The sequence below is a fragment of the Ambystoma mexicanum genome, chromosome 12 (genome assembly GCF_040938575.1).
Source record: "Ambystoma mexicanum isolate Mex_15411 chromosome 12, UKY_AmexF1_1, whole genome shotgun sequence".
NCBI classification, from domain to species: Eukaryota; Metazoa; Chordata; class Amphibia; order Caudata; family Ambystomatidae; genus Ambystoma; species Ambystoma mexicanum.
This window is the reverse complement of record NC_090936.1, coordinates 966,878,517-966,902,718: the sequence shown is the minus strand read 5'-3', so window position 1 is coordinate 966,902,718 and position 24,202 is coordinate 966,878,517. Positions and strand designations below refer to the sequence as shown.

Here is a 24,202-nt window from a genome sequence, read left to right as displayed (position 1 = left end):
GCTGCGGGGATTAGGCCTGTCTATGAGGTGACAGTATATTTGAGACACTGGTCTCCACCCCTCCCCCAGACTGTACAGGAGTGTCACAAAGGGGTTGGACTCGGGCTCTTCAGGCCAAGTATCCCATTTGGTTCACGCTAGTTTCTGGATCTTTAGATACCAAAGGAATTGGCCACTGGGCATATCATCTTCAGATTGTAAGGAGGAGAAGTCTCGGGAGGAGCCTTCATTATATAAGTCCCCCCAGGTGTACACTCCCAACCGTTCCCAATATCTAATGGTCGCTAGATCGACACTGTTCTGGCACAAGTCGGAAAGGAGCAGAATGTCCGGGGTATATGCGTGCTTCAGATGGAGAAACGATTTTGTTCTAAGCCATATTTGTTTCCTAGGGCGGCAAAAAAGGGGGTCCCGCCAGTGAGGTGTTGGGGAGCCCAGATTAGTTAATTCAGCCGGATTGGGGCGATTGAGTGCTGCAGTAGTGCCATTTCAGGAGTGACGTCATCAGCCAGCCATTTGGCTACAAAGCTGAGCTGGGCTGCCAAATAATACTTCTCCAGGTCAGGGAGTTGAATGTCACCCTGTCTGTACGGAAGGGTTAACGTGGATAGTGCCAATTTGTGTCTGCCTTTCCCCCATAAGAAGTCTTTAAGTATCGTCTCTAGTAGTCGGAAAAAGGGAGATTTAAAATAGTAGAACACATTTTGAAATCTGTAGAGAAATCTGGGGAGAACAATCATTTTGATGATGGACGCCCTTCCTATCATGGACAGGCGGAGTCGGGACCAGAACCCTATCGACTTGCGTAGAGGGGGCAGCGCTGACACTGTGTTATTTTCATGCATGAGTTCAGGCGTGTGGTAAATGTTGACTCCAAGGCAGGGCTGGACTGCCCCACCGGGATACCGGAACATCCCCAGGTAGGCCTCTGGCCGCATAGGGCCTCTTTATCACGGAAGGATACACGTGACACGTCCCATGATTCCGCTTGGGTGGTTTTCTTTGAATTGGCTGCCTGCCGGCTGCCACCACCGTCCGAGGCAGGCGCTGCGCATTTCTTTTCTTTTTTTTTTCCTTCCCAGCAGGGCTCGTCAGGGGCAGCTGGGCTGACGGCTCGTGCCTGCGCATGAGGGCCTGGGAATGCACGTGCCCTGCACACACATTGCGCACTGCGCAGGTCAGGTTGCAGGGCAGGCCTCAGGCTGCAGCCGGGCAGCAGTTAAGTCCGTGAGGCCTTCGGTTGGATGTCAACTGGAAGGTAAGCAGAAGCAAATGCTTTTATTTATTCCCCAAATAAAAATGCCAGCCTGCATGCCAGATGCATCCTGCAGATGACACCTTTTGGCAACATATTTGCTGACATGAAATGTGCGAATTCGATGGTATGGCGCGTTGAGGTGGTAAATGAAAGCAGTGCAGTTTGCCGCAAAATACACCGGTCATTTGGGCTACCCGAGGGTGCAATCATGTTACCCTGAATTTGCGGGTCAACTTTATAGATATGTTAAACTTCATTCGCTTTTAAAACAGCACTGATTTTCTTTTCACCCATGTTCCAGTAGGTGCTTTTTAAATGTACAAAGATGCTTTTGATTGGCTTTTAAATTAGGCAGCTACTTATAATGAAGCATATTTCGAATGGTCGTACAAACTATGCAATGAATTTGCAATGTTGGCTTAATTTATTCCGATGTCTGAATCCGCTGAAAAAGTGTACGGAATGGCGCTGATTGCTATCCCCTTAAAATACTGTATTGCATAAATATACAAAAGCCAATCTCCTTAAAGAATGTACTGAGGGTACAGCTTTCCAAAGCAAATGCGCTTATAAGCTAGACGCACACGTTCCTTCCACCTCGCGAGATGCTGTACATGCACAGAGATGCACAGAAATGTGTATAGGCGTGTGCTCGCCATCAGCTGATGAATGCTAGGATGCGGTGCCGTGGTGCCAGCCCCCCATGGTGCAAGTGCCAATACAGTTGAGTTGACGATAATACTTGTGTGTAATGGGAAATCAGGTACAATGTACACGCCGGCCATGCCGACGTGTGTGTACGACAATGTCAATATTCATTCCATTCAATGCGAACATTATCAATACATTCCCTGTTAAATGTCATAAATAGAGAACACTTGTATCACATGCAAAAACACGTGTATATTGTGTATGTTTCTGCCCTGTCTCCATAGCTCATAGATGTTTCTGCCATTTTAATTCGTAATTATACAACAATCCGTGTTGGAACACAGAACTCTGCTACTGCCAGGTCCCACGCCTATGACCGGTGTAAAATCTTTCATATTACCATGACCAGGTTCGCAGGTGCATTTCGCCTATGCCTTGGATGGATGGGTGGGTGGGTGGGTGGGTGTGTTCGTGTGCGTTTTTTCCCGCTTTATATTGTATATATAATAAAGCGTTACAAGGCATATAGAGAGCATCCCCATGATAATATAAAATTAATTTTGTGTCTAGACAGAAGACGCGTTGCCCCATAAACAGCCATATTCCTGTACATGAACTGTGTGCACAGGCCGTAATCACAAGATGTACATGCATGCAGCTGCCTACTTGGCCCCGCAGCTGTATAGGGGCAGGGCTCCCGGCCGCTGGTGACACAAACAGGGAAGGGGGTCTCCAGCATATCTACCCGGGCCTCAACACCACTTACTCATTTAGGGACAACTGATTCCTTGCTCCACGTGGCACCCAACGAAAAGCAACATTTGTTGACTATGCAAAACCTCTGCATGAAGCCATGCAGGCCAACCAACCTCAAACCGGCTCATCTCCCCCATGACCCTGGACCGATACAAGCAGTGAGAACCCCACCAGCCTCCGGTGCCCTCACACTCACATCCTCCACCGCAGATTAGAAGTAATAATACTTTAGATTAGATTTTCCTTCGTGCCTCACTTTCTCATCCAAATCTCTAAGTGGTACTTAGAAAATGAATGTATAAGAGATTACAGACACTGCTTCGACGTTATTCTCTTTTTTTCTTTTGGATGAATTGCAGTCACGTTTGATAATTTGTGCACAGCTAGTCCCTGTGGCAGTGTGGAATCACGTGTAAATCAAAGGTTAAATCAAGGAGTGCTTTTGATTTCATTTGTCTATGCACCACTGGACATGGCGCTGTGTCAGCTTGGCTAAATCACATTGGGTCTCATGCCCCCCACTCAATCAGGGCTGTACTGGCCTACAGGGAACTCTGGGGATTTCCTGGTGGGCCTCTGCAGTGTGTGCCTCTTTTGTATTTAATTAAAAAATGTACTCATAGGAAAAGGGTTGGGCTTGCTCAAAATGTGTAATATGGGGCCACTTTGAAAATTATTTCCAGGGCCTCTTTTGGTTCCCAGTCCACCCCTGCTCCAAGGTAGCGGAATGTTGTGAGTCGCCAATTCACCTCCAATGAAGGCAGGTCATCCATGTGTTTACTTTTGAGGCCTCCCAATGGGAAGAGGCAGGATTTACTTCTGTTAAATTGTATGCCCGATACTTTGGCGAAGTTGCCAAGGACCTCCAGCATGGTCGGGACGTTCAGGTGCGGATCTCTTATAAAGAGGAGGACATCGTCCGCGTACAGGGATATTATATGATCTATCCCATCCAGCCGTATGCCGGCATCAAAAAATTGTTTTCTGAAATAGATGGCAATAGGTTCGAGCCCAAGTATGTAGAGCATGGGGGAGAGTGGGCAACCCTGCCTAGTGCCCCTTTGGATGTCCCAGGCTGCAGAGATAAGCCGTCCGGATTTCACTCGTGCCCTTGGTTTAGTATAAAGGACCTTGATACACCTAATGAATTTCTCTCCAAAGCCGAATTCACGGAGCACCGCCAGCAGCCACTCCCAGAAGATGGAGTCAAATGCCTTAATGGCATCCAAGGAAAGCAGAGCGTAGGAACCCCTGTCTAGGTTGGTTTGAGACAAAACATGTTGGAGCCTACGGAGGTTGGCGGTGGTGTTTCGGCCTGGTATAAAGCCATTTTGTTCAGGATGCACGACCCATCCTATTACCCTGGAAAGCCGCTTAGCTAGGATCGTTGTCAGAATCTTGACGTCGTAATTGAGCATTGCAAGTGGGCGGTAAGAGTCACAATCTTCAGCAGGTTTGTTGGTTTTAAGCATTGGAATCACCAGCGTTTCACGCATACTCTCAGGTAGGACCCCCAGTTCATAAGCCTCCTGAAAAACCTCATGCAGCAGCGGGGTTAACTCAGGTTAGTAAGTCTTGTAAAATTCCGTGGGCAGCCTATCGCTGCCCGGGGCTTTGCACGTGGCCAGGGACTTGATCGCCTCGGTTATATCGTCCTTGGTGATGTCTGCGTCTAGGGCTTCTTTGTGTGCGAGCGGCAGTTTAGGCAGACCTATTTCCTCCAAGGTGTCCGATATCTTGCACGAGGGCACCTGGGCGTCATGGGAGTACAGCTGGGCATAGAATTGCTTAAAAGTGTCATTGATGCCCTGTTGGGTCTGGTGGAGTGTGCCGTCTGCACCTTTCAAGGATGTGGTCGGGTATCTGGGGTGCTCTTTTCTGCACAACCAGGCTAATAGTCTGCTAGGTTTGTCTGCCTGGGTGTGTGCCCTGTTGGTCCTGGTAGTATAATCAAACTTGGCTAGCCTGTCCCAAGCCTTTTTGCATTCAGCTCTACTTTGCTTGAGCTCATCCTTGTTACGCTCACCTGGCTCCCACAGAAGCGTCGATCTGAACTGGACAGCTGCGGTCTCCACCAATGTGATGCGTAGTGCCGAGATGACAGGCTGGACTGGCCCACCTAGCTTTGTTTGCTTGGCCCGTAGGAGTATTCTTCTGCAAATGGAGAAAGGGAATTAACCACCCGTGGAGTTGAGCGTTAACCCCCACCCCCACTGTTCTCCCCACTGATCACCTTTAATGTCTCCTCTTATAGTCTCACCTGATGGTTTGGAAAGATGAGCTCTCCATCCTGCATTGAGCGCAGGGGCGCGTAGATAACCAGTTGCTTCACTGGTTCGAAGGAAAAGGTGAGTTCCAGAACAATATTGACTCTGAGATTTCCGGCAAGACGCCGTAGGTATATAGTTCGTAAGAGTTCAAATGTCTGACTTTCACTCTTGTCCGATTCCTTGCAGGTTGCAGCTTGACCCTAGCGAAGAGTTCCTCGTGGCAACCGGTAACATTCAGGTAAGGATTTGTATTATCCAACACAGTTCGATAAAATAATGTCAGTATGTAACCTGTTGCTTTCTCCCTTATTCAGGTGCTGAGAGAAATTATGAAGTCTCGGGGAATAATGCCTCCGGCGGTAAAATTAGGTAAGTCTATTGTGGTGAGGAGGATTCCCCTTGTTTGTCCCTTTGTTTCACCTTGCTGTCCTTTTCTTTCCCCTTAGGGGCCGGGGTACGGCGAAGATGCGGTGGAGGCTGTGCCGACCCGTGAAGAGGAATAGTACCCCCGGCGGTAAAATCAGGTAGGTCTATGGGGGGTAACTAATATTGCCTCTGTTTATTCCCTTGGCTCACCTTACTGTTCTTGTGTTCCCCCTAGGTGCCGGAGTGCGGCAGGAACATGCAGAAGGATGCAGTGAATAGTGAATATGCTGCGAAGGCCGGTGAGTTCAGCGCGGCGCTGCAGCAGGCGAGGCGACGCGCATAAAATAACTTCTTTCTTCCAGCTCAAAGGCGCGGTGGATCGGGAATTCAGGTAAGGATCAAAGGTATTGCTCTTGTTCTAACCTTTTCTCCTTCTTTCTCCCTTTTTCGAGGAGCTCCAGACTCGAGGCGGGCGTGGCAGAAGACTGGATGCAGACTTGCAGGCACAGTGAGCGTTACGCTGCTGGATGCAGAATAACGCGAAGCGTGTGCTGCTCTTCGGCGTGGTATAAATAGCCTCCAAAGTAGTCCCAGGTAAGTATTCCTCCCCGACCCCACCCGAGTAAAAAATAGTCCCTAGGTAAAGTAGTCCCTTCCAAGCCTCTTTTGGCTTGGAGCTCTGCAGCATGGTCTGCATCAGGTAAGTTTGCAGCATGGTCTGCATCAGGTAAGTTTTAACCTATGAGCCTGGCACCTATGGCACCAGGACTGACTCTACATATGAGCCTGGCGCCATAGATGCCAGGACTGCACCCAAATGGCCCCTAGCAGGGGTTGTTGGGCTTGCTTGGAATAACTTGATGCCTGGTTCCGGGGCTGCTGGACTTGATCTGGATCCCCGGGGGTAGGCATCATGACAATCCTCTGCTTGCAGGGAAACTCGGGTGCCGGATTCAAGCGGTTCAATATCGGTTTCCCATCGCTCCAGTTCGGTTCTCAGGTGCTTCCTGATTCCCCCTGCCTTTGCTATGATTTCCCCTCGTGTAACTACTTTCAGGGCTTCCCATAATGTGCTTAGATGGTCAACGATATCCGTGTTTTCCTTTATGTAGTTCTCCAGGGACTCCCTGAGGTCATCTCTGAATGCTGGGTCTTTTAGCGCTTCAGTGGGCATCCTTCATGTGGGTATTGGAGATCTGGGCCCTGCGGTGCTCCATTCTACAGTTTCTTTGCCAGTGAAAATGTAGTCAATCCTGGTGTGGAGGTTATGTGGGGACGAGAAAAAGGAGTAGCCACTGTCTCTTTGATGTTTCTTCCGCCAGATGTCCACTAAGTCTAGGCGATTCAGCATGGCATTCAGTGCGCGGTGGATGCCGACAGGCCCCCGGGGAGAGGAGTGGACCTGTCGAGTTCTGGGTTGCTGACACAGTTGAAATCCCCCCCCCCAAATAAACAATCCGTTCCTATACTGTGTGACCTTGGCATACATCAGGTCTAAATGTGCTGGTATGTTGCTGTTGGGGAGGTATGAATTAACAATGCATATTTCCGTTTGTTCGATGTGGCCCCACAATATCACATACCTTCCTTCTGGATCTGATTCAGCTCTGTTGAGTTGGAAGGGGATATGGGGGCTAATCCATGTGAACACCCCTCTGACATATCTGGAGTATGTGGATCCAAACCCCTGCCCTCCCCAGTGTGTCTGAAGCAATGCGAGGGACTCCTTCGTTAGGTGGGTTTCCTGTAGGAGGGCCAGTCCCACCTTCTTCCTGTGGAGGTAGGATTTAATCCTGTTGCGACGAAGGTAGGTACCCAGACCCCTCACGTTCCAGGTTACAACCTTGATGCGTGTGGCCATGTTAGTACAAAGAAAGGTTCGAGTGTTTGTTCCCGGCCGAACCGGTTCACCCTCCTGTTGGCTTTGTATTTAGACGCCTCCCCTCATGGCTGATCAGTATTGGTAGATAGTCTATTCCCTCCCGTGTCTTTAGTGACTGAATTGCTTTAGAAAGTGGAGACTTGTTAACGTTTTCAACGTCCACATGAAGAGGTGGATTAACAACATGGAACAACTGTGAACTGCCGCCAGCAGCTGCTTTGGGAGGGCAACGCTCAGGGGCTTCCGCTTCCCATTGGCCTATCCAGGACGTGAGATGTGGATGTAATGCTGGCAATAGGCCGGCTAGTTGCGACGGGGTGGGTTGTGACAGTGCCCATGTGTGATCGTCTGAGCTCCCGTCCATAGAAGCACATTTTGCCTTCTGAACGGAGTATCACCTTGTAGCTGCAATGTTCAGGTTTCGTAACATGATGAGGTTTCATTCGTAGGATTCCTGCTTACACCTTCGGCCCCTAAAGTGCGTTCATCGCCTTCGGCTAGGTTATTATGCTCTAGCCACATGTTGGCTGCAGTTGGGGGTTTCCATGAAAACCGCCTTCCCTTTGTAAAGTATCTTGAGGCGTGAGGGGTTTAGGAGCATGTATTTGTGATTGAGTTTGCATAATCGGGCTTTAATTGGTATGAATGAGTTCCTGGCTCGCTGCACATTGGGGGTATAATCAGGATACATGACGATCTTGGAGCCATTCCGTTTGATCTCGCCTCCCTCTCTCTCTCGAGAATTTAAGTATCGTCTCTCTGTCACGGAAATTCAAAATCGTCGCAATCATCGGGCGTGGGTGTGATCCTGGTGGGGGTCTTTTTTGAAGAGATCAGTGAGCTCTCTCGACTGAGAATCCCTGTGTGAGCTTGCCGGGCCCAATCTCCTGAAGTATCATGGACTCTACGTATTCTGTTGGGTCGGTTCCTTCCATTTATTCCGGAATTCCAAGAATACGTATATTGTTACGGCGAGCCCTCCCCTCTGCCTCCTCCGATCTCGCCTCTTGTCGTGCAACCTGCCTTTCTAGTTCAGTTACCTTGGTTTTCAAGTCTGTGGCGGTATCCGTGGTGTCCTGCAAGTTCACCTCCGCTTTGCTCACTCTATCTGTAAGAGTACGGGCATCTTGGCGTACGAGCTGCACGTCGGCCTTGAATTCGCCTATTTTGGTCTCAATAAATGTCTGTATTACCTGAGTGTTTTTAGGGTCATCCTCGAGCGGGGATGGCTCCGTTTGCGTGGTAATTTCATGTTGCAGTTGCTGTTTGGGCCTTGTCCCAGAAAAGGAGTCCATAATTGAAGCCGACTTATTCTTGTGTCGTGAGGCGGTCATCTTCCGCTGTGTTGCGTAGGGTTTTGCAGCAGGTTCTAGCTCGCCGTGGTGCAAAGTAGCCCTTAGCGTGTCGTGATGGGCCCTCACTCCCTCGTATTAGCATCAATCCTTTGCACAGAGGTGTCAGGCCTTGTGTTACCTGGACGCTAGTGACTTGTGTCCACCAGTGCTTCCAAGCTCTCCCCGGGCACTGCACTTCACTGGGACTTCCCGCCAAGCCGCCCACCGGCCACGAAGAAAGGGCGGGCAGCGCTCTGCCAGAGAGTGTCTTGGCGAGGTGGGGGACATCCGGGTCTGATATTGTCCTTGGGACCCTTGCGGCCCAGTATATGAGGCCCCTCAAGTGGGGAGCTTTTCTTGAGGGCACGAGCAGTGCTGCGGTCCAAACGCTCTATCAGGGCTTTCACGGCACCCCCACAGGCCTTCACGGGTTTCGCCTGCAAGTGAATCTGGGCTCCAGCATTAGTGTTCTGTTGAGTGTGCGCCCCGGCAGGAAACCCTGCTTTTCCAAGTATTTCACTCGTGATACGGAGACCTTGTCATGGTCCCGATCTTTGTTTGCGCGGAGAACCAACAGAATGCGTGCATGCTGCAGGGGAAGACGGTGTGTCGGTCCTTACCCCGGTGGTATATCTGCGTTGCCGGCGGTTTCCTCCCTCGGTGTGGCAGCTGGGGGGGTACTCAAGCAGGTCCGTAGCACGGCAGCACTGCTGCGCCTCCAACTGCTGTGCGGCCGGGTGGGGTGGGCCGACACAGGCTCAGTGTGCGGCGGCTTCAACGTGTGGCTATTTCAGAGGGCCGCTGCGCCTTCCACAGTCTCTCGGCGTCGGCGGTTCACGGATCTGGGCCGTGGGAGTCTCCGGCGTTCCTCAGGCCTACAGCGTCCGAATAGGCTCCTCCCCGCTAGAGCCTTCGGCTTCGATTAGGCCCCCATTACAGTGCGAACCCCGGGGTCCGTTTGCAAACCTTGTTTCGGTGTGTGCAGGCTCCGATTTTCTTCGGGTCTTCGCCGGCAAGGCACAGCAGCGCTTGTTCTAACTGGTGTAGTGATTATTTGCCAGAAATGATTGCCTTTGGCAGCAATTTCAAGGATCAATGTAAGAATCAGGATGGGAGATCAGCTCTGCTGCTGCCTCACTCCATGAGCTCCGGCCACGCCTCCTGAGATGCCACAGAAGGCACCAAGGTGGTCATAACTGTCACCTAGTGAACCTCCCAAATCGGGCGTGTATGAAAATTTGGGGCTAATGGCTGCCTTCAACATGTCAGACTTAGGATGAGGCAGCACAATGCTATGCCCAAGCATTGGATAAAACTAGATTTCTGTCAACTATGGCCTCAGTCGATCAATGTGCAACCTGGAACTACAAATGACTGGAATTTGCATTCTTGATAGGCCACAACCTTTACTCTGGTGCAATGAACATCACCCTGAAAGCATCTGTATCTGTTCCCTCCTCTTCTGCCGGCATTCCCACTCTTTCAGCGATTCAGACAAAGCTGGCAAATTCTCTTAGCCTTGATATGGCCTCATCAGTTCTGCATTGCCAATATTCTCCAGCTTTAAAAAAAAAGCAGGGTTGTTTTTTCCATCTGTCTCAGAAAGGAAGTAAAACTATGAACCCTCCCTTCCTTCTGGGACCCCAATGATGTCATACTTTAGGAATTGGCATTTGCATCTCTCTCCCTTAAGCCCCATCTGTGGATCATGTTGGTATATGGGAAAGGATTCCACCCGATCCCAATACAAGAGTAAGTGACTGAGATCATGGTTCTAGATAAACTCTCACTTTCTCAGTCTACAGTGCCATCTTCTTCTATAGACACTTAGCAGGGACATGTAAAATGGTGGGAACAAAAACCCATCATATAGTCGCTGGAGCAGAAATGTGAATGTGTTTTTCCTGCTCTTTTTCATCAATAAAATGCCATTTTGAATACATTCTTTTATGTCAAGTGAGACATCTACATCCCCCATTGGATAACCATTTAGTTGTAGCTTGCATTTTAAAGAAGCCTTTGGATCCTAGGACTTTTTGTAACTTCAATGGACTGACAGCATTCTCGACAGCAACCACTCCAGCGATGTGGACTCAAGTTTATTTACTAATGCTTTGTTTCATCGAGACAAAGCAGTGTCTAGGAATCTGGACTCTGAATAGTTTTTCCCAGATCTCTTCCGCTTGACCTGAATTCATTTTGTATAATCTATCAGTTTCGCCTTGGCAAGTCAGCACTGCATTGGCAGCCCAACACCAAAAACTCCTGCAAGGCCGATAGTTTCCAGCATTAGACACTGCACTGAGCTTCAGAATGACCCGACATCAGATGGCACCGGTGCACGTTCTACCAGACAAAGCCATAGCCCCATTGCATTCCAGAGTGATCATCTGAACCGTCAATGGCAATCAATGGTGGCATGTGGAGTGACGGGCCTTAGATTCAACTTTAAGGCATTTTGGTGGAAGGCGATGATAACAGGAGCTCCTGCCTGGAATGATGCCTACACATCTTGGTCTCAGGTCATAATGTAACGTGATGGAATTTAGAAAGAACCCAAAACACGACTTCCCTAACTGCGCAGTTACTCAGCTGTGTCCATCCACTTGCGATTTTGGTGTGTTACAACAATAACTTAGGGTAGGACATTTGTAGAGCATTTGTAGAGCAGCTACTTGGACACTTTTGCCAGCCAGATGTCGACATTATTACTTGAGTATAACTTTTTTTTTAAAACAGTGCTTGTTTTAACTGGGAGGTTCCGAGAAACATATTTGCAGGATGCCTGCCTCTGGTACACCTTTTCTGCCCATTTTTTAAATCTTCGTTGCTTGGAAAGCTGTTCTCGTGAGAAGAACCTACCTTTCTAGTGAATTTGGTAACCCAAGTACAATACTCGCTCTTTCTGCTAACACCAGGCCGGATTAACTATGGTGCAAACGGTTCATATGCACCAGCCCTCCAAAATACAGTGCACCCCTCCCCCATGAAAATGAGCGTCGTAAATTTTTATTCTGTTTTTGTACTTCAAGTTCCACTTTCATGCTCGTTCAAAGCTGAAGAAAAGCATCCTCCTATACCAGAAATTGTAAAAATTTCAAAACATTTTTAATAATTAATTTCTCACTAATGCTATTTTTTTTTATTGTTAAACAAGAGTATGTCTGCTGTGGTTGGTTTATTGCTACACAGTACAAACATGATGCAAAAAACATTCTGACACAAAGCAACATACATTAAAACACTAAATATAAATCCAATAAAGTGACCAGATGCCCTATAATTCATGTCACATTAACAACACAACATACCTCACTTGTACACAAGCATTCAACCAACCTATTGCTTTCACCACAGAGTCAATAAATACAGAAATATAACGTGCAAAGGCGAATTTGGGCAAGAAACCACAATTAGTGCAAAAAATAGCAATTAGTGCAAATAAACAAAGAGTCGGCTGTACTTGAATCCAGCCTGGCACCGTTTTAAGTATTGTGTGCCAAATGATTTTCCATGCCCCGGGGCCAAGGGCTACGTGGCTCCAGCCAAAACCATTCTCTGTATGTGTTCTTCTTAATGTCTCAATCTATCTGGCCTAGTTGAGTTTCGGCTATAGGGTGTAATTGAATAATATCAACCCACCCTTCCTCAGGGCAAGAAATTGTCTTCACAAACAGTAGTGGTGAAAAAACCTGTTCACAGTCTTAACTAGGTGTATGGGCAGATTTTGTATCATGGCTGGTGCAGTTATCCAAAGAACCCATCGGCTGCAAGAGAACACGACCCTCAACTACTTGTGCAGTAATTTGTTCGGGACACAACTCTGCCATTGCAGGTCAAACAAATCTGGTTGCTAACTTACTTAATTTCCACTCGCCACCTAGAAAAAGAACTGAGCGGCATTGCTCTCAACAATACTCTGTTGTTCAAAGACGAGCTGCCTGGGAGTGTCTCAGCAAAGCCATTGCCGAGCCACCACCCAGTCACCAGGCAGCAACACATTTCTTGACAAGGCCCACAGCAATTATGCTGCTGCACCAAGGCTTCAGCTCAGAAGATGAGAGCGAGCAAAGGAGACAGTCTTTGTATGATCAGATAACAATGGATCTGAGAGTTCTCAGGAGAGTCCATATCGCTGACTGGTGTACTTCAAGCAACAGAGATTGTATTGGGATAGGCTGTGGACAATCAAATCTTCTGTATTTTTTAAATATGTGTAAAAGACTATTCAATATGGCTTCTAATTTGAAAATTGTGCGCGATTCTATAGAGGATTCATAGCTTATGTCAGCTGATATATTGCTGAATTCTTATTGTTAAGGTATCTGCTCCTCATATTTGCAGCTTGGTCTCTGCTATGTTTAGGGATTTGTTTCCTAATGTATGCTGTATTTGGTTTTAGGCTTACTGTTTTATGTTTCTTAGTTGTTATTGTTTGTGCTATAAGTCTCTTTTTTTGGGTTGGTTGTTTTGCTTTATTGTTTGTATGTTGCTTGCTGTTTGTGTTTGTTATTTAAGCAATAGAACCAGAGGGGGGTGGATTACCGTTAGGGTAATGCCGCCAGGGCGATATTTCAAAGCCTGAGCGAAATGAGGGCTTTAACGTTGCCCTGGGGGCATTACCTGAGCGGTAATGCGCCCCTCCAAGGGGTCTATTGCTATAAGTACGATGTTCCGGGGTACTAATAGCATTTTTTCTTGAGGTTAGAAACAGCGTTGAAACCGTTTCTCAACTTGAGAAAACAAATGGCAGCCAGGGATCGGGGAGAAGGACGGAAACTGTTCTCCTGAACATCCGTGAAGATCTGCTCTCCAACCTTGACTCCAAGATTCCCTCTGTCCTCTTCCTCCTCGATCTCTCTTCGGCCTTCGACACAGTTAACCATACCATCCTGCTCAACCGTCTCCGTGATAACCTGGGTATCAATAATCAGGCTCTGGCCTGGCTGACCTCTTTCCTCTCTGATTGACCCTCCCAGGTCCAACTTGGGTCCTTCCTATCATCTATCTTCCTTTCTACCTGTGGTGTTCCCCAGGGGTCTAACCTCTCGCCCTGGCTTTTCAACCAATACCTGGCAACTCTCGCCTACTGCATTGCCATTTTCTGCTCAAATTTCCAGTGTTACGCTGACGACACTCAACTCATTTTCAGACTGCTCTCGGCCACCTCCTCTCCCCCTGTCATCTCTGATTGCCTAACTGCCATTCAAGATTGGTGTGCCGTCAATGATCTTTGTCTGAATGCCAGCAAGACGGAGATCCTCCTTATCGGCACACCTTCACCACCCTTTCCCCTCACTTTCTGGCTAGCCTCCCTTGGCCCTCCTCCTACCCCCACCTGCGAGGCTAAGAACCTCAGGGTCATCTTTGACTCCACACTTTCCTTCTCCGCCCACATCTCTGATGTCTGTAAAAAGTCAAACTTCCTACTGCACCTCCTCAGAGGTACTCTGCCTTTACTCTCCTTCCCCCAGAAGCTCATGTTTTCCCAAGCTCTGGTTCTCTCTATGTTGGACTATTATAACAGCCTCTTTCTAAATCTACCTGCCTCTACTCTCCGCCCTCTGCAACTAATCCAGAACAGGACTGCAAGGCTTGTCCTTGGCCTCAAGCCCTAGGATTGTATCTCTCCACCTCTGAAATTCCTCCATTGGCTCCCAGTGGATGCAAGGATTCAATTCAAAACCCTCTGCATTGTCAACAAGCTTTCTGGGGCCTGGGTCCAAAATACGTTCAGCTATCCCTCTGTAAATACCTCCCCTCTCGAGCTCTTCGCTCCTCTACCTCCAACTCCCTCAGGGTCAGTTGTTTTTCAAAGAAACGAGCTGGGGGTAGATCTCTGTCTTCGGCTGGGGCCTCCCTCTGGAACAGCCTCCCTGCCACTCTAAAACTTGAGGAGAACCATCTCTGGTTCCGGAAGCACCTCAAGACCTTCCTCTTTTCTTCTGCCTTCGCTCCCCCTCCCCCCGGCTGATCTGTTCGCTCTTTGCACTGTGCACCTGGCAACCCTCTGTCCTCTGGGCCCAGGTACTGCTCACTCAGCCACCCTCCCGCACTGCCTCCGGGCCACCCCTTGCACTGGGGTCTGTATCTGTACCCATAAAGCCCCTCCCGTTTTCTTCCTGCACTTATCAGACCTACCCTGTCTGCTGCCTTAAACGTGGCACTTGCCAAATGCGGGCTGCACTAACACTGTTTGTTGCCTTTATTATTTATTTGTTATTATCAATCAGTTTCTCCTTTGCTTCACACTTTCCACTTCTCCCCCATTCCATGCACTTTTCCCCTCCCCCTCTCCCATGCACTTGCGCGTTCTCAATGTCACTGGGCCTAGTAAGATTGTTGTTTTGTTTCTCCCCTGTTCCCCTCATCTCCCTTGCCTTGACGCGTTCTGAAACACTTGTGTATGAGCACGACAGAAATAAAATATCAATATCAATACACATAATCCCTTCTCCCTTTCCATGGCAGCCATTTAAAAAAGTAAACAAAAAAGATGGCTGCCATTGGAAGGGGGAGAAGGGACTAATCATAGTCCCTTTTCACTTTCCATGGCGTCCAGGACAGGTATGCAACCAGCCTGACAAAGGCTTTGTTGGGCTGCTAGTGACCCAGCGAGGGCCAATAAGATTGCTTGTTACAAGCTCATTGACCCTCGCTCGGTACTAATGTTGCTTGCGCCCTGATGTCTAAAGGGCTAGTTTGACAAGATACAAACAACAATCAATAAATAAACAAATAGATAGGGCCTCCGAAATTAGTTGGGAGTGATGGAGTATGACACTTGATGTATCTCTGTAGGAACCACAACATTCTGTTGTAAGGACCCCCCAAACTAGGGGGGAAGTGGCCTTAATTTTGAACAGGGTTGTTACGTTTGGGTTTTCATTCATGAAAATACAGCAGCCCCTAAAGATTCGCAAAATACAGCAGCCCCTAAAGATTTGGGCGCTACCTGGTGAGAAGAAAAGATCCCAGAATGTCTAGCTTACCCATTGGTTCGATTTCTAAATCCACTGCATGGTGCTCTGGAGAAGGAAGAGCCTTCACGTCTCCCAGGAGAAGGACTACGAGGAACCCCCACAGCACGAGCTTCATCTGAAAGAGAATTAGAAGGGGATGGGATCAATGATGGAGGCATACATAGTGGGGTAAGGATGGGCAGTGAAGCTGACGCAGTGTACAGGGGCAAAAAGGGGCAAGGGAGAAAGGTAGCATAAACATACAGGACAGGAGGGGAAGGAAGAGGAGCGAAACAATAACAGAGCTAAAAGTAAGTGAAGTGACCATTGGACATAGGAAGTAGGAGGTGAGCAAGGATGAAGGCAGCGAAGGAAAGAAGGTAGAGTGAAAAGAAATAGATGAGAGTGTGGGTGGGTGGGATGGAGGAAATTAATGGAATAATGGACTGGGAAAATAAGCAAAATAAGGAGCGAGTGAAAATGAAGGAAAGGAGAAGAGAACTGAGGTCCACGTCCAAAATAGGAACCCTGAATTGTGAATTCACACAGTGCGAATGCCGCGGTGCTCCTTCCTAAATGTCAACAGTCTAACAATGTTCTTGGTGTCAGCTCCTGAAAGTCTGCCGTGCCACATGTCAACCTGTACAGCTAATACACTCTCCCTTCATTTAAATATGTTTTTCTTTTACTTTTTAATCGGGAGAAAGGCATGATCCCGTTATTGTCCTTTATACCCCCATCGTGTCCCAAGTCTTTTTTTTTCTGCTTCTGAGTAGCTGCTCATTAAAATATACCTACCATTAAAACAATATATTCATTTGTGGAAGTTGTCGAAGTGCATGAAAAGAAGTAGTGGAGCTATGTTCCCTGCTGGCCCACTGCCCACAAACACCATTGCCACGTCCCCTCCCACGCACAATACAAAACCCCAAACTAATGCGCTGAAGTGCAAGTTCCAGCTGCTTCCTACACTTTTATTTTAAAATGAAACCATTCCGGAATGGTTTCTTTTTTAAAATTAAAGTATAGAACAGTAAAACTTCATTTAAAAAAGTAGAGGGGCACCACTCACAACCGCTCCCGCCCACTTCGACCACTGATTTGCAGATACTTAACCGAGGAGTGAAGGGGATGTACGGAGCATTATACGACTAAGACACGCCTGCATCCTTCCAGAGGCAACTGCTGCCCTTGAGCTACCTTTGACAGGCTTACTCTGCACCCGCAAATCCCTCACACAGTCACACCCTACCTGCTCCAGCACTGTACCAGTACCGACTGTCCACTCACTACAGCCATATCCAGCAACTGCATTCTACGCAGTCACTGACCACATTCTTACAAAGCGACCCCTCTCCACTGTAGCCTTCCAGAGGCAACTGCTGCCCTTCATAGACTTAGCACCCGCTGAGGCCTCACACAATCACACTGACCTGCTCCAGTGCTGCCTCAGCTCGCCCTTTGCACCCACTATAGCCACATCCACCCAACTCTGACCACTGTGGTCTACACGGTCACTGACTGCATTCTTACAAAGCCACCACTGCAGCCTTCCAGAGGCAACTGCTGCCCTTCATAGACTTACACAGCACCCACAGATTCCTCACACAGCCACATCCTGCCTGCTCCAGTACTGCGCCAGCACCCCCTATCCACTCAATATAGCCATATCCATCCAACTCTGACCACTGTGGTCTACACGGTCACTGACTGCATTCTTACAAAGCCACCCTTGCCCACTGCAGCCTTCCAGAGGCAACTGCTGCCCTTCATAGACTTACTCAGCACCCACTGAGGCCTCACACAATCACACCCTACCTGCTCCAGTACCGCACCAGCACGCCCCATCCACTCACTAAAGTCATATCCAGCCATTGAGCTCTACACGGTCACTGACCACATTCTTACAAAGCCAACCCAGCCCACTGCCACCTTCCAGGGGCAACTGCTGCCCTTCGTAGACTTACTCAGCACCCACTGAGGCCTCACACAATCACACCCTGCCTGCTCCAGTACTGCACCAGTACCCCCTATCCACTCAATATAGCCACATCCAGCCAACTCTGACCACTGCTATCTACACGTTCACTGGCTGCATTCTTACAAAGCCAACCCAGCCCACTGCCACCTTCCAGGGGCAACTGCTGCCCTTCATAGACTTACTCAGCATCAGCTGAGGCTTCACACAGCCACACACCTGCTCCAGTACTGCACCAGCACCCCCTGTGCACTCACTGTAGCCATATCCAGTCACTGCACTCTACGCGGTCACTGACCACATTCTTACAAAGCGACCCCAGCCCACTGCCACCTTCCCGGGGCAACTGCTGCCCTTCATAGACTTACACAGCACCCACTGAGGCCTCACACAATCACACCCTGCCTGCTCCAGTACTGCACCAGTACCCCCTATCCACTCAATATAGCCACATCCAGCCAACTCTGACCACTGCTATCTACACGTTCACTGGCTGCATTCTTACAAAGCCAACCCAGCCCACTGCCACCTTCCAGGGGCAACTGCTGCCCTTCATAGACTTACTCAGCATCAGCTGAGGCTTCACACAACACACACCTGCTCCAGTACTGCACCAGCACCCCCTGTGCACTCACTGTAGCCATATCCAGTCACTGCACTCTACGCGGTCACTGATCACATTCTTACAAAGCGACCCCAGCCCACTGCCACCTTCCAGGGGCAACTGCTGCCCTTCATAGACTTACACAGCACCCACTGAGGCCTCACACAATCACACCCTACCTACTCCAGTACTGCACCAGCACCCCCTGTGCACTCACAATAGTCATATCCAGCCACTGCGGTCTACACGGTCACTGACCACATTCTTACAAAGCCACCTCTGCCCACTGCCACCTTCCAGGGGCAACTGCTGCCCTTCACAGACTTAGCACCCGCTGAGGCCTCACACAATCACACTGACCTGCTCCAGTGCTGCCTCAGCTCGCTCTTTGCACCCACTATAGCCATATCCATCCAACTCTGACCACTGTGGTCTACACAGTCACTGACTGCATTCTTACAAAGCCACCCTTGCCCACTGCAGCCTTCCAGAGGCAACTGCTGCCCTTCATAGACTTACACAGCACCCACAGATTCCTCACACAGTCACAAACTGCCTGCTCTAGCACTGCACCAGCACCCCCTATCTACTCAATATAGCCACATCCAGCCAACTTTCACCACTGCTCTCTATGTGACCACTGACTGCATTCTTACAAAGCCACCCTTGCCCACCGCAGCCTTCCAGAGGCAACTGCTGCCCTTCATAGACTTACTCAGCACCCACTGAGGCCTCACACAATCACACCCTGCCTGCTCCAGTACTGCACCAGCACGCCCCGTCCACTCACTATAGTAATATCCAGCCACTGCGCTCCACACGGTCACTGACCACATTCTTACAAAGCCACCCCAGCCCACTGCCACCTTCCAGGGGCAACTGCTGCCCTTCATAGACTTACTCAGCACCCACTGATTCCTCACACAATCATACCCTACCTACCCAGGCGCCACAGTCTTATCCAGCCAACTCTGACCACTGTATTCCACACCAACTGCAAGGTGGCAAATAAGAGGACAAGCCAGGAAAAGGAGAGTAAAAGGGACTCAGATGAAGACCTCTGGCACAGAATGCTCCATAGGTTACCACCAAAGGGCAAGAAGCTTTGAGAGTTCCTGCAATACAGTTGATGGGCGTGGTTGGGTGGTCAAGGCGTATGAGCTGAAAGGGTAAGAGGGTCCATTTGATGTGCCATGGACTGCTGCATGGTGGTCGTAGAAGCAGAGGGACTGGGATTGCGTGGGTGCCCAAGCAGTACACAGGTGCCCCCACAACACAAGAAAGGGGAATGGGAAGAACCCAGGCCAACGTGCCATTCACACAAGTCACATTGGTGTAAAGACCTCATTCCATTGCATCCTCTTACCATCTACTGTTTGATCATCGACTTCTGAAAGGTCGCACCAAAGCACACCATTTATATATTTATTTGTTGTGCACTTGTCAGGCGCTAATACATCAGGTAAATTGCGTATCAAAGCTACCATGCGCCTTTGCATTTAAGCCACTGTAACAAAATCACTTTGCCCATCCAACCGATGTGCGAGTGGCACTTGGTTACCAAAAGTAAGAAATGGATCCTCCGCCTAAACGGCATCCCCCTCCGCCCCCCCCCCCCCCCCCCCACTGCAGCCTTACGCATGTTTGCGGTTTTTAATCGGTAAAAAGGTCAGCCGTTCGCTCCAGGAGGGCAGTTATGTCTACAGCCCCTCTGTGGCCTGGGGACAGCAACCCCATAAGTGCTCAATACTATACAATGCTTGTAATTCCTTAACTGAGGCTAGCAATTCCTACTGTCCGTTCCTTAGAAGAGATCGGTACATTCAGCAGTCATGACGCCGCATGACGGCGGTGATTCGTGCAGTAGTTACACTGCAGCGGGTCAGTGTTCCCTAGAATCCCAACAATGCGACTGCAATTCATGGAGCAGGGGTCAGTATTTCAGACAGTCTTTTGAGGGTCACTCAGTGTGAGCCCTTCAGGGCCTGTGGTCAGGAGTTCGTATTTCTTGTGCTGCTTGTGTTTGGAAATGACTGCAGTCTGCAAATTGCAGGGGTCATTAATTCCCATAACTCTTCTACTGAACGGGGTGAGACATTCCTGTATCTCGCGCACTTCACACGGGGTCAGTAAGTAGCACATTCCCTGAATTGGGTGCAATCAGTAATTCCTGCAGTAACGCTGCACGAGGTCAGAAAAGTGTGCAGTCCTTTCTGAAGTCATTATAGTGCTGTGTGTTAAGTGTTTCCCATCATTTTATGACTACACGTGGTCTCTAATTTCTGCGTTGTGCACACGCAACTTGCGGCCAGTAAAGCCGCAGTCTACATATAACCTAGCAGGATATAGTGATGCTGATGTGTTTTCTGGGAGGCAGCCCTGACAGGCGAGACCGCCTACCCGCCATGACCTCCCGCAGCCTTTACCTTGATCTCTGATGCCCTTTCTTCCTTGGCTCGTGGGGTGTCTCGCTTCTCAGCTGTTAGGTGAGAGAGCGTCATGGCGGGAGGGCCGTATTCATACTGGTCTCTGTAAATCATTGGCAAGATGTCTTCCGCCTTGCGACCAATGAACATCAGTCTCCCTGCAGACTGCAATTCATCATTAACGGGAGACACATCAGGGGCAGTGGAAAAAAATACGTTGGCCAACCCACCTGTGTACATTTACCTGGTCACCTGGGCCCCACACATCCTCCATTCATAATAACGGATGTAGCGCCCTGCTCCACAATGCTCTCCGACTCTCCTATAATACATTTTAGCAAGCAGTGCTTTAAATGGGCCGGTCCTACCCTGCCCTTAGTACCTACACTTCTTGCTTTTGAGCATTAGAGTGCTTGCACTTCTCTACGCCTGGTAGAGAGTACCAGTACTATGTTGGGAGGTGAAAATGAAACTTTTCGTTTCACTTTATCGCCTGCAGAACAAACAGAAAGACAAACATACATCTACTGTGCTCTCAGTATACTCGGAGCATGGCTTTAAATGGGCCGGGGCCTGCCGGGCTCTGAAATCTCGTGTTGAGGCAGGACCCACTAATCTGCCCTGACAGCCCTGGCCCTGGCCACAGGGCCACTACACGAAAAGGCTTTTTTCGAAAGCCTGAAGCTCTCGCTCATGTGTGAGAGCTGCAGGCTTCAGAAAAAAATGCCTTTCAGCCATAATGGTGGCACCCCACCTGCGAGGGATTCCTTTATGCAAGAGATGCCCATGGGCCAGCGCTACCATTATGGAGAGAAACGTGAGGCTGCTGGAAGCAGAGGCCTTGTGTTCTAAATCCTGAAGCCCCCAAAAGGCCACAGCTTCCAGTGGCCTCACCCTTTCAGCCTTAATAGTGACACTGCCCCTCCCCAGCTGGCGACGGGCAGCGCCACCATTAAGGCTGAATAGGCGAGGCGCTGTCCCCTGCCAGGGAAGCCTAAAGAAAAAATATGCAGAGATCAGCACCCTCAGTCGGCAGAGGATGTTGATCTCTACAAAAGGCTTCCTGGGGTACGTATAGCCCATTGAGCCAGGGCTCATCAAGGGGCATGGCCTAATGAGCCAGCAGGTGACCCCCGCTGTTAGGCCACGCCCCTTGATAAGACCCGGCTCATTTTGGAGTGCCACTTAAGGCACTGACTAGGATCAAAAGACTGTTCGCTAAGTGGGCTTCACCTGTTATCATTGGTGTCCTTTGATGGAGCAGGGATTGATTTGGAAAGCCTGGGAAATTACTTTAAGATGTTTCTTTCTTATAAGCAGTGCCTATTCTAATACGAAAAGGTTTAAGTAATTGGAGTTGTGATGGAACGTTTTCGACTGAAAACTCGAACACACCTCCAATTACCTACCAAATTTCTTATTAGTCAATGAAAGCAAGCAAAATAAAACTACCCTTTTAAAGCTTAGTTTACAGCTATGATATCTGCGAGTTTGACACGCAAAAAAGATAGACCCATTTTATATGGATATTCAAACTTTCTTAACACAATGCATAACAATAAACTGGAAGAAAGTGTGAAAGGATCCCAGATAACACTGCTTTAGCAAAGTGTGTGATGCTTGCCACATCATTTACATGGTGTTCATCTTATCACAAAGGGTTCCAACTTATATAGCGGGAAATTCTCAAATTAACAATAATATGAGTAACAAGTTAGCACAGCATAATGCCACCTCTCTCATTGGTTACCTCCTATAGAACATGCTAATCCTCCCATATAGTCCCTTGAACATTTGGCAACACTACCGCATTGCCCTAGACACGTGGTCCCCTACATCATCACTGTCATACCCAGGTATATGATAGGTGGGTTCTTATCAATAGGTTCGAAAATTTGGGACCATCACATGATGTGCACCCTTCTGTTCCAGACATGATCAAAGTAACTCGGCAAGGCCAACCCTGCTTAAACCAGATGTCATGGCGCACACAAGCTGCACCCCAAACCTTGTACTACATTTATTGGCATCACCTCTGCTCCTTCTGTGCCAAATCACAAGCTGTTCCAGACACGGCTCCCCGCTTATCTCCTCCCAACTCAAGGTGCCCTGGGATGATGTGACCAGAGCACTGCTCTTGAGACTGAATTTTGAGGATTTGTTTGATTTAGTTGTGTGTCTAGGTGGAGGGGGGTGCGTTAGAGAGCCTGCAGCCAAGATGGGCGCACTTTTCTAGTCTCTGTGCCGGACCTCTGGAAGGGGAGAATGCTACAGCACCCATCAGGCATGATTTTGTACCCCTAGGGTGGGAATTACCAATAAGGGGGGTGGCAACCTGCAACCAGAGTTTGGACACTGACAAAGCCTGTATTGTGGAAATCGGAGAAGGTGGCGCTGTTGAACACGAGCGGCCTGGCCGGATATCCCTGTGATAGACGAGGGAGGGGACAGGTCTGACGGCAGACGCCCCCCGGAGCGGAACGCGTTGAGCCCCGCTGTCTTTAGGTAAGGTGCTCTGAGGATAGACCCCTGAGACAGTGAAGAGGTGCCCGGGTCCCCTGCATCTGGAATGGCAAAAACTATGCAGTGCAAACAAATTCAGTGGCCGCCGGCCCCAAGGACGAGGTGATAGTTTGGAATGCCTGAGCACCCAGAGGAGGCACACACCCAGGGGTGGATGCTGGGCCCCAGAGCTGTGCACACCCCATCAGAGGGAGCATCTCCATCAACAGAAGTGTGACCGGGGGCCCGGCCAGTGGCCGGGGTGACTGCCACGGTGTCCGCAGGACCAGCGCACAGGTCAGCACCGAGAGGCGAGGGACCCAATTCCACTATGGAGCAGGACTCAGCAATTGGAGAGGGGCGAGCTGACGGGGGGTCACCAGGTCAGGCAGCGACCTGGCCCAGCAACGGGATGGTGTGAAGTGGAGAGAATCCGCCCAAAGGGTCAACGAGCGGGAGTTTGGTCACCAGGGGTGCTAGGCCATGGGAGGGAGCCGTAGCCCCCACATCGGCATACCTACCTTTACCTTAAGCCGGCAGCGAGAAATCTGCAGAGTGGGAGCCCCGGTCTCTGAGCAAGCACGGACCCGCCATCACTGGCCAACCAGCCTTGGAATCAAGAAGGGGGAGGCCTCTGACAGCTCTGATGATCAGAACGGTGAGGACACAGCTGGGGATGAAATGTGCTCCAAACGAGCAGTGGTCATAGCAAAAACACTTGTACTGTCGATAACTGGGTTGGGGAGTTCTCTGAGCATAATGACACTGAGCAAGCCCTAACAACGCCCCCTTAATGGAATGCTTACAACAGAAAAGACACGCAGACCACGAGGGCATCAGCCTAAATGGCGCAGAAGGGGACTGCCCTGGCCTCAACACTCACCCAGTTAAAAAGGATCCCCAAGCCCATCCCAGGGAGCGAGCAGGGGCCTGCTAAGGGGAGGAGAAAACCAAGCTTCCCTGGGCTCTGGCCCCAGCACCAGAGGAATACCGTGTGGCGGAGTGAAGGGGAGTGCATGGCTAAAGGGAATAAACGCCAGTCTCAGCTGACTTTCTCTCAAAAAGAAGGCCTGAGTAAAGGGAACTAGAAGATGTTGACATCTCGAGACACTGCAGATAAAATGCCCCTCCCGGGCCAGGAGGAGCTCTCTGTGAGGCTGCATGGGGGTGCCCAGCAGTCGGAACTAGGCCTGGTACTGGCAGAGAGGCGGAC

At 49.5% G+C, this 24,202-nt stretch overlaps 1 protein-coding gene across 1 annotated transcript in view; it reads right to left on the bottom strand.

The window, feature by feature from the left end:
• Positions 1–20,562, bottom strand: part of LOC138514697 (natterin-3-like) — a 35,209-nt gene extending 14,647 nt beyond the window's left edge. Inside the window, exons 1-2 of the mRNA XM_069630109.1 lie at positions 20,488–20,562; positions 15,510–15,615 (exon numbers count right to left, since the gene is read on the bottom strand). Of these exons, the coding sequence (XP_069486210.1) occupies positions 15,510–15,615; positions 20,488–20,562 (181 nt within the window). The remainder of the gene's footprint in view (positions 1–15,509; positions 15,616–20,487) is intronic.
• Between the last annotated feature and the right edge of the window lie 3,640 nt (positions 20,563–24,202).